Here is an 11,043-nt window from a genome sequence, read left to right as displayed (position 1 = left end):
GAGAAGTGAGAACCACTTGCAAAAACTTCAGGTACTAATAAATAGCTCTTTTTATTTACTTTTTTTTATTATGATAGAATGGAAAATACTACTGCTACTGCTACTGATATCAACAATGAATCCACTCTAAATATCAATTCTACTCGCGGTAAATCGGATGTTGCCTGGGGACATTGTGAGATTGTGCCGGACCCAAAAGGAAAAAACCGAGTAATACTTAAATGTAACTATTGTCAAAAAGTATACCAAGGGGGTGGAATACATAGAATGAAAGAACACCTAGCTGGTAAGAAAGGTGATGCAAAATCATGTAAAGGTGTCCCCTCTGAAGTTCGATATGAAATTGAGTGTAGTGTTAGTAGTGCTGCAACAGGGAAAAAGAGAAAATATAATGGAGAATGTGTGGTGATAAATGATGAGGACACTGAAGAAGACGAACCCCATGAAAGTCAGGTGATAAATAATGGGAAAAAATTAAAGGGGAAAAAACAGATTAGCAATTACTTTGCTCCACGAACTACTCCAGGTGCACAACCAGGAATTAAGTGTGCTAGCAAGTAGAGATAAAATACTTGAAGCACACCTATCTATTGGGAAGTGGATGTATGATGCGTGTATCCCCTTTAATGCAGTAAATTCTTATCTATTTCAGCCGATGATTGATGCGGTAGCTTCTATAGGTCCAGGGTATAAGGGACCTTCGTATTATGATATTCGGGGTCCGGTTTTAGAGAAAAGTGTTCAATCCGTAATGGAATTTGTCGAAACATTCAGGGGGGAGTGGAGAGAAAAAGGTTGTACACTAATGGCTGATGGTTGGAAGGATAAAAGAAGTAGGACATTAATTAACTTTCTTGTTTATTGTCCTAAAGGAACAGTATTTTTGAAATCAGTTGATGCTTCAGAACATTCGAAGACAGCCCTTTTGCTTTTCGGTCTTTTCAAGGAAGTGATAGATTTTGTTGGAGCAGAGAATGTGGTTCAAATGGTTACTGATAATGCAGCAAACTATCGTGCAGCAGGAAGGATGTTGGCTGAGGAATATCCTCATATTTTTTTTTCTTCATGTGTTGCTCATTGTATTGATTTGATGCTTGAGGACTTTGATAAATTTGTTGACGTGAAAAGGGTTATAGATACAGCAAGGGAGGTAACAAAATTTGTTTATAATCATACACACGTTGTTATGTTGATGAGAAAGAAAACGAAAGGAAGAGAACTGATTCGTCCAGCGGCCACTAGATTTGCAACCAATTTTTTGACCTTGCAAAGCCTTATCAATAACAAAAATGCTCTGCAACATATGGTCACATGTAATGATTGGTTGGACAGCCCATGGCCAAAGCACAATAATGGAAAAAAGTTCAAGGAGTCGGTTTTATCATCTGACTTTTGGTCATCTTGTGAGAAGATTGTTAGAATTGGTGAGCCATTGGTGAAGATATTGCGTATGGTGGATAGTGATGAAAGACCTGCCATGGGCTATGTGTTTGAAGGCATGCGATTGGTAAGGGTGGCAATTAAAAGAGCATGCAAAAACAGAACTGATGATTATGGTCGATTTTTGGATATCATTGATGCTCGCTGGGAAAATCAACTTCATGCCAAGTTACATGCAGCAGGATATTGGTTGAATCTAGAGTATTTCTACAATAAAAAGATTTTTAATGATCACCACAGTATTTTTTCTGAACTTTTGGATTGCATTGAGAAGATGTATGATGGAGACTTTGTCAAACAAGAAAAAATCAATGAGGAGATCGTAGCATATAGAGAGGCAGCTGGGGATTTTGGTCGGATCATGGCAAAAAATGCACGTGCAAGTATGCTTCCAGGTTAGTAAATTTTAATTTATTGCTTATAATTTCATTCTTGTATGTTAAGTGGTTTTTAGCTTATGAATATATGTATGTATTGGGATCACTCTTTTGTAGCTAATTGGTGGAAAAACTTTGGTGGATCTGCACCAAATTTGCAAAAGATGGCAATAAGAATTTTGAGCCAAACACTGTAGTTCATCGGGGATCGGCCCGAAATTGGAGTGTTTTTGGCCGAATACATCTTGATAGAAGGAACAGGTTGGAGCACCAAAGGCTTAATGATCTTGTCTATGTTCAAACTAATCTACGTTTAGCAAATCCGTAAGTACTCAACTTTGTCTATGTTCGCGTTAAATTTGTCTACCACCATTTTATAAATTTGTAATCAATTGTCTCAGGAATGTTATAAAGAAAAAGTCATATGATCCTATTTCTTTTGAAGAAATGGAGTTAGTTGGGGAATGGGTCCTAGAAGATGCATCTCCTTTAGAAGAAAATTTACAAGAAAATGAAATACCTGAAAATTGGTCGACGACAAATAAAGTTCCAATAGTAGATCAAACTTATGAAGAGATGGGTAAGTCAACTTATTCATAGTTGGGATCAACAATAGTTTTATTTCAAATAGCTATTAATTAATTAAATAGTCCTTTATCCCTTATTTGGTTTTACAGGTATGATGGAGTTACTAAGGACGATGGAACAAGGACAACAGCCGTTCACCAGTCAAGATGATGCTGATGATATGCATTGTAGCTAGAGTGACTTTATTACAAGTACTATTAGTTGTTTCTTTGCTAAAAGATCGATAACATAGTGATCTAAACTTAGTGTCAAGTTGCTCAATGGGCAATTAAGTACTCTGGACTCTGGACTCTGGAGTGAAGCCTCCACCGAACTTTCTGACATGTATGCCTATATATTTTGCAAGTTTATATATATAGAAATGAGTGTAATCTGATTCTGCATAATTGTGTCGTCCTCAAGTGATTCGACTCAATATATTGTTGCATGTCATTAATTGAAAAATCAATTATGAAGTATATATTATATAAACAGGGATTATAAATATAGGCAAATCGGTTCAACCAGGTCAAACCTTGGTTGAACCAGGTCCGACCATTTCAATAGAAAATCGGTTCGATCACCGGTTCAGTTTTCAAAACATTGAATCCAAGTATCGCTATTCCGTTGGCACGCATCGTCGAATTCAAATTTCGTATTATTACGTGACGCGTTCGGTACAGTTTTCGCCAATCGATTTTTTTGCAATTTTATTTATGTGCATTTTCGGCCATCTTTTATTTAACTACATTGCGTCCCGTATACGTTAGTTTGACATTATTTCGTTACCGCTAATTCACGATTTTTTTTTTCGACAGTCAATTTTCCAATTATTTCTTTTTACGACGCACTTTCGTTATACATTCCGCTCATTTTTTCTTTTTCTTCTTTGCCATATGAACTTTGTTAAATGCCAAAGAGGGGCGGATGTTCGACCCCACCCTCGTGGCAAACGTCCATTGGTAAGGAGTCCCCACTTTATTCGTTTAATCGGCGGGGCTAAAGCCCGATTCACAATATCATGGATCAATGTACAAGGCCCGTTAATTCATGTGGCTAAAGGCTGAACCTTAGCCACATGGCTTGCCACTAATGCGTTGATTTATGTCCGGTTCGTTCTTATCAAAGAGATAATTATCGGTTGAAAGTTATAGTATATCACAATTACTCAAGCTACAAGATTACTTTAGCTACAAGGACTCTCTACTCTACCTATATAAATACCAAACTATTTTTCATTCAGAACTACGTTCTTGAGACTTGATCCCACGATAATTTGGGTAGTGCGTAGGCAACCCATAAGGTACTGATCTCATCATTCCCCCGATCACCATCATTTTTCTAATTACTTTTCTACGTTCTTCGTCTTTTTCATCAACACTTGGTGTTTTGATCATATTTGGTCGAAACAGCAACCAACCTCTCAATGTCAAGTTTCAAAGGAAACACATTCTCAAAGAAATCAGCATTTTTACTCTCTATAATAGTGTTAGTATCGACAAGGTTATTATCAGATTTTACTACTAAAAAATCTATATGCAACACTATTATGAGCATAACCAACGAACGTACATTCAACAGTTTTAGGCCCCAATTTTCTCTTTTTAGGTTCGTTCACTAGAACCTTTGCAAGACACCCCCACATTTTGAAGTATTTCAGGTTAGGTACATGACATTTTCATAATTCATATGGTGTCTTATTCCCTGTTTTCTTGTTGGGTATCCTATTCTGTATATGGCAAGCAGATAGGATTGCTTCCCCCCACAAGTTCATGAAAGCTCCATAACTTACAAGCATAGCATTTATCATCTTTTTTAGTGTTCTGTTTTTCCATTCTGCTACTCCATTGGACTCAGGAGAGTATGGTGGAGTAGTTTCATGAATAATGTCATTCTTGTCACAAAAGTCCTGGAAGGGGTTAGACTCATATTCTCCACCCCTGTCAGACCGAAGTCTTTTAATCTTACAGTTAACCTGGTTTTCAACTTCAACTTTGTACTTGAGAAACATCTCATCTGCCTCATGTTTGTTTTTATGAATGGTGTACCTAGATAAGTCATCTATGAATGTAATATAATAAAACTTCCCCCCTCTAGACATGGTACTTCTGAATTTACCCAAATCCGTATAAATAAGGGTTAGTAATCCAGTTTTATTTCTAGAAACAGTTCTACAAGGTTTCTTTGTGGCTTTAGTCTCAACACATATCTCACATTTATCATTAGAAAAATCAGAAATATCAGACAATAAACCACATACTTTCATCTTTTTCATATACTAAACATTCACATGTCCTAGTATACCATGCCATATATAAAAAGAGCCAAGCAAGTAAGCATAAGCAGATTCATTCTCATTAATAATAATGTTGTCAAGTACATTTAACATGAAAAGACCATTGTTATTACAATAACCTTTCCCAACAAAACTCTCATTCTTACTTAGAACGAACTTGTCACTTTCAAAAGTCATCTTGACGCCAGCTTTTCCCAGTAATGACACAAAAATTAGATTTTGACGAATCTTAAGAACATGGAGAACATGACTAAATGAAAGGGTTTTCCCTGAAGTTAACTTTAGAAGAATCTTGTTTGTTCCCTCAATGGGAACAGACATTGAGTCACCCATATAGACCTTTTCATCTTTCACTAGTATGTAGTATAAGAAGGCTTCAACATCACCACAGATGTGGCGGGTGGCACCAGAATCTAGTACCCAGTTCTTCTTCCTAGTGGCCATGAACACTTGTGACACTACATCAGCAATTATATCATCTCCCTCAACTAAATTAGCATTGGGAGGATCATCAGTGTCTTTCTTGTGCCTATACTGAAAAGCCATATGTCTCGGTTTACCACAAACATAACAATTTCCATTGCCAGTACCACTCCTTTTAAAAGAAGTGCCTTTAACCTTGAAATTCTTATTTTTGTTGTACTTCTGCTTTTTAGAGTTTTTGTTGGATTTGCTGGGATTACCTTCAACGATATTGGCTTTGGAATGGAATTCCTTAGACAACACCTCATCCCAAGTCTTGTTCTTTTCCTCTATGTGAATGTGAATGATCACATCCTCAAGAGTCATCTGTTTGCGTTTATGCTTCATACTATTCTTATAGTGTTTCCAAGACTCGGGGAGTTTCTCAATTAAACATCCAGCAATAAAGATCTCAGGTAAATCAATACCCTTAGTTTTTAAATTATTAACTAGCATGTGAAAATCATGGATTTGAGATGTTACATCTCTATCCTCTCTCATCTGGAACTTTAGAAAAGTCCCTACAACATATTTTTGAGTACCAGCATCCTCTATTATGTATTTTTTTGTTCAAACTCCCCCATATATCATGTGCATTCTTATTTGAACAATAAATATCAAAAATTTCATTGAACAAGGTACTCAAAATAGCATGATGACATACCTTATTCTCATTGAGCCAAGCAGCTTGATTTCTTTCAAAATCATTAGAACCCTCCATGGGTGTTGTATCAGTGAGATATTTTGCATAGTTGAGTACATCTAGGGCTGAGAATACCTTTTCTCTCTATCGCTTGAAGTGTGAACCGTTGAAGGATTCAATCTCTGACACATTGGGTAAGTTGCGAGCATTCAGTAGAGGTGCAACATCTCTCATATTCGAAATAACCTCCATGACTCCTGAATTGGTTTCTTTGTTCGGTGTGTCTGTTGGTGTAGACATCTCAATTCTTTCCATCCTTAAGATTGTTGGATGCGAATAAAGAAAACAATAAAGAGACAAAGACAACAGTAATAGGGAACAACCAAGGCACGGATTAGGTTGTCCTTAAGGAAAAATTTCGCCCCTTCCAGTGGTGCAGAAAGGCAACAATGACATCTTCCTCACAGAATACAATGGTTTAGCAGACTGACTTGCACTCGAACAGGCTGCTCTCTAGAACGGCAGTATAACTCTCTCTGGCGGTACAATAAGAAGAGAAGAAGAAGAGGCTAGGGTTTCACGAGTTCTGTTTATGTTTCTCTAGATGTGGAAGTACCCTCTATGGACGCACAGTCCTAATTATATAGAGGTAAGGTCGGTCACAGCTAGTCGGTTTCCAAAACAAATAAGGAAGAGAAAACTAGGAATAGAAATCCGAAACTTGTTGCTGAAGCAAAACAAGTTTAGGCAATTGGCCAAGCCACTAGCTAGACACATACAGTAAGCCTAAGCCCGAACCCGACTTGACTCGGCTCGATGCGGGTGTGGCTTTGGGTGAGTCCTCCATCCTAACACAAAAGCCTTTGTATCCTAAGGGCACGCCCTTATGATAGAGGAAGTCCTCAAATACTTGTTTAGTTAGTGGTGGATAACCAATGTGGAACTATCTTCTATGCACTAAAGTGGAGAGAACACTCTAAGTTCATCTCCTCCACTTTACACACACTTAGTAATTTGAAATATAAGATATTCCAACACTTTCATAGCTTGTCTTCCCAGGGGAAGAAAAAAGTAAATGTTTAACCACATAGAAGATAGCTAAAAATACTATAGTTTTGAGTTTGAAGTCTTCTTCAATTCCAACTTACACGTACATTTCCATTGCAGAGTTGTCTTCTGCCAAGTAACACAGATTCCTTCTTTTGCTTATGAGGTCATTTGGCTTGTAATACACTAACTCAGTTTAAATTTATTAATTTGACTGAACTGAAACCCGCTCACTCACCAACTTCTTATATGGTTGGACTATTTTATCTTAGATCACAAAAGCCAAAGGAACATTGTTTGTTGGATCAATATTACAAGAAAAATATAATTCATGAACAATGAGAATATATATTATGCTAATCTAGAAGGCGCAACTCGTGGCCAATAATAACATGCAATGCACGTTAACGTGTATGAGTGCTCTCATCACATTTTCTTTAATACAATCCGTCCAAGTTGTTCCCTTAATAGTCAATTGTGTCGTCGTTTAATAATATAACTTTGATGAAATGTTCTTCTTAGATACAACCAAAAAAAGATTAATAAATATTAATTGTAGAATTATGAATATTTTTCTTTCGGTTTGGAGCTTAGTACAACGGTTCGAAGGTTGTGATTACAAATTAGCAATTAGCATAACAAAAAAAAAAAAAATTAACAGACTAGTGGATGTTCAAGTGTCTTATGTATGTTCCTAGCTTTTTAAAATATATGGCTTGTTGTTTAAGTAATAAACAAGATAGAATCTCCAATTGCTTTCGAAATTAATAAAATTATACGTACTTGTGATTATCATACTAATTCCTAAGATTTCTTAAAAGAAATAATATATACAAATTACAAAATCTTCAATTAATTGACACTGGTGCAAATGTGGACGACATAATATTCTGTGCGCGTGTCAATTTATTTGAAAATATATGCCTAATGCTAGGTCCAATGGTTTGGTGCAGCAAAATACCAAACCACAATATCACAGTGTATACTGTTAGTGGGATAGTGAAATAAGACCTAATGGTTTGGTTTTTTCAGCCGCCAGTGATACAGCGTGCAGCCAAAATATCGACTTTGTTAAATATTGTTATTTGTTATCCACCATAATATCGTTAAATATCGACCTTTGTTATCCGCCATCGATCAGCAGTGGCGGGCAAGGAAAAAAAAAACCAAGTTTTTGTATACACCACTCACACAGGCGTATAGATAATTATCTCTCCATTTTAGATAGAGGCGGGTAGATTTATTTGGAATTTTTTCTCTGGCCACCACTCGTTCTGGCGTGCAGAGTATACGCTATATCGCTAAAAGTGGTTGGATACATAGAGAAATTTATATCGACAGCGTTTGCGGGTTAACGTTTTAACATATCATTGGATCACATTTTACGCAAAATTTAGTGTTTTGTCGCACCATTGGACTTAGCCTAACCGAAGCTATACCTCTATTTTGCAAGTTACCAAAACAAAACTCTATTTTGTAGCGAAAAAAAAGAAAAAACTATAACTCTATGCAGTGGGCCTGTGATTCCCAGCAAAGCATAGCGTAGTGATCACTGACCAGTAGGCAGTATTTCAGTACCTTGTTAGCAATTCGCCGAATTATTCGCGAATAATTCTTTTTGAAGGGCAAAACGTCGCCGAATTATTCGCGAATCGAATTTTTGAAGGGCAAAACGTATAATACTTTCGAATGTTTGAAAGATTCACAATAATTTGAGTTTTTTTGTCTTGAAACGAATAATACGGATTTTGCCGAATTTTCTCCAAAAAAAAAGAAAAAAAAAAGAATGAAAATTCGATTGCATTTTTGTTATTTTTTATGTACTTTATGTCCTCACTCTTACTTTAAGTCTCTCACTCTTATATTTTTAGTGATAAATTAATTCAAAAGCTTTGTTTTTATACTTTTTGAGCAATATTTAAATTGTCATGTCATGGTGTGTGTGTGTGTGTATTTTGAAATTTGAACATTAATTTCAATCCAAGAACAAATAAATGAAAGTACATATGTGGACCATTCAATTGGTTTTAATGTTTTTGTAGCTAAATTGTTTAGATATGTTTGTTATGTTGTAAAAAACTATGTATAACCCGTGCCTACGGCACGGTTGGTTATGACTTACTTATTATATTGATGGATGTTTTTATTATGTTTTAAAGGCATGTAAATATTGTGATCCAATATCCAAAAAAAGGTTTTGGAGGTGCATGTCTCTCAATTTAGAATCATATTCAATCAATTAAGTCTAGGAATTGGTCCATAATTTGTACACATTTTTTTTGTTTAAGTTGCCCTACTTAGGAAATCAAGACTAGAATAATAAATGGAAAGAATAAGGTAGTAGGAATTTAAGAAATATTTCCGGCGGACAACATTTACTACTACTCGTTGGTTGGGTTCAAATTGTGAATTTATTTAAAATATATACCCCTTATAAATCATAAATAAAAAAGATGTATTTTTTACATAGTGATTATTTATAACCAATCATAAGAAAAATCAAATCATAAAACAAAATGGGATATAAAAATAAGTTTGATGGTGTTAAGAGATAAAAGCAACTCAAGGACATCCTAATTTTCCAATGGGTTGTATTGGCTATGATATTCACTATCACTTTCAACATTCTTTGTCCTCTCAGTTGTAAGACGCTATTTTAGAAGTTTATTTTCTTCAATGAGTTTTTGATAATTTTCCTGAATAGCTTCATGTTCTTCAAGTAGTTTATCAAAGACATATTCTATTCTTTGATAGCGGTCACAATATTATTTTGTGTCCTCGTAATTGAAGTCGACTATTTCACATCTGTAGTCTTATTGTAAAAAAACTAATTGCTTTTTTTGCATCTTCCTGTTCCGACATCTTTTTGTCTTGCAAACATTTTCCCAAAAATATTTTATTCTTTTTTAATTTGGAGATATCAAGTTCTACCCATGCCTCATATAGATAGATTGTCAGTTTGTGTGTATCCATACGAACCGGTTCGCATGTTAAAATGTTTCAACATAAGAGAGACGAAGAGCTTAGATTTTTTATTGACACTACACTGGAAAAACAAGTGAATAATGACACAGGAGATAACGGAAGGAATTAATATACAATGTAAGATAATTGAGCATTGTATACTGCCCAATATAACGTTGTTTTAGAGAGATTTGTAAAGCCTAAAAATGGAACCTTGGTATTTAAGGGACCTTCCTAATACGATGCGTGCATATTATGGCTGAAGCTCGAGAGAAATGTATTGGTTTGGAACTGAAGCACAAAGGATTTTAAGCATTCTTTTAAAGAATTCCCACTAAATAAGTTAGTGGAAATAGTTAATTGTCTATATCAGTTATTTTGTTAAATATTTTTCGAGGGAACGCGGGTGCTGTAGCAAAATAATGAAAAGAACTTAAAATCATATCAAGAAATACTAAAGAGAATCCAGGTTAAAAACATGGTGCCACTGTTAGGAAAGAGAAAACAATGGCGGCAAAATATTATAATTGTACTTAAATAATAGTCTAAATAAGAAATAAACAAAAAAACAATCATTTGGGATGGTATGTTTGCGTCAAACTCTTGGCTTGGAGGGATTTCATCCCTCCATTAGCATTAGTAGCTCTACAACAAAATAGTAGCAATGCAGCAATATGGAATGCCATTGTAATAAAATGTGGTTAGCACAAAACAAAAATTAAAACCATGGGATTTATGTTTGATTGTGCTAATAAAATGTAGTTAGCACAAAACAAAAATTAAAACCATGGGATTTGTGCTTGAACTCTAAGGTCGTGTTATCGAGTGCTACTATGAATGTTATACTTACCGTATATATACACACGATTATAATTGCTCTTACAAATGACAAAATTGCATTAAGATGGTTAAGGTTAGTAGAAATTGCTTTATTGTAAAGTTATTTTGTACAAACTGTATGTCCAAATAAGACTCGTTAAGCTCAAATTTCAAGGATATAAAACCACAAAATATTTATGAAATAGAACAATATTGTTAATAGTGTTTTAGAACATTCTCGTACAGAAGGATTCATATTCTCTCATGTATGCCTTGATCAACTCTAAGGTCTTTCATCAGTTAACAAATGTGAACCAATGCATACCTACAATGACAATTTAAGTTCAATAACCATTTGGTAAACCTTACGGATGGTGTCTTATAATTAATCATGAAATTTTTATCCAAAACTTATATACGTGGAACTA

At 35.1% G+C, this 11,043-nt stretch overlaps 1 protein-coding gene across 1 annotated transcript; it reads left to right on the top strand.

Moving 5' to 3' along the window:
• Positions 1–677: 677 nt before the first annotated feature.
• On the top strand, positions 678–2,580 carry LOC147489851 (uncharacterized). Its single transcript, XM_086574745.1, has 4 exons — positions 678–1,835; positions 1,935–2,010; positions 2,219–2,397; positions 2,495–2,580. Exons 1-4 carry the CDS (start codon positions 752–754, stop codon positions 2,578–2,580), a joined length of 1,425 nt encoding a protein of 474 aa, XP_086430871.1. The 5' UTR covers positions 678–751.
• The last annotated feature ends 8,463 nt before the right edge of the window (positions 2,581–11,043 follow it).

The sequence above is a fragment of the Coptis chinensis genome, chromosome 7 (genome assembly GCF_015680905.1).
Source record: "Coptis chinensis isolate HL-2020 chromosome 7, ASM1568090v1, whole genome shotgun sequence".
Taxonomy (NCBI): domain Eukaryota; kingdom Viridiplantae; phylum Streptophyta; class Magnoliopsida; order Ranunculales; family Ranunculaceae; genus Coptis; species Coptis chinensis.
Note: the sequence above shows the minus strand (reverse complement) of the source record. Positions and strands in the feature narration are given on the sequence as shown.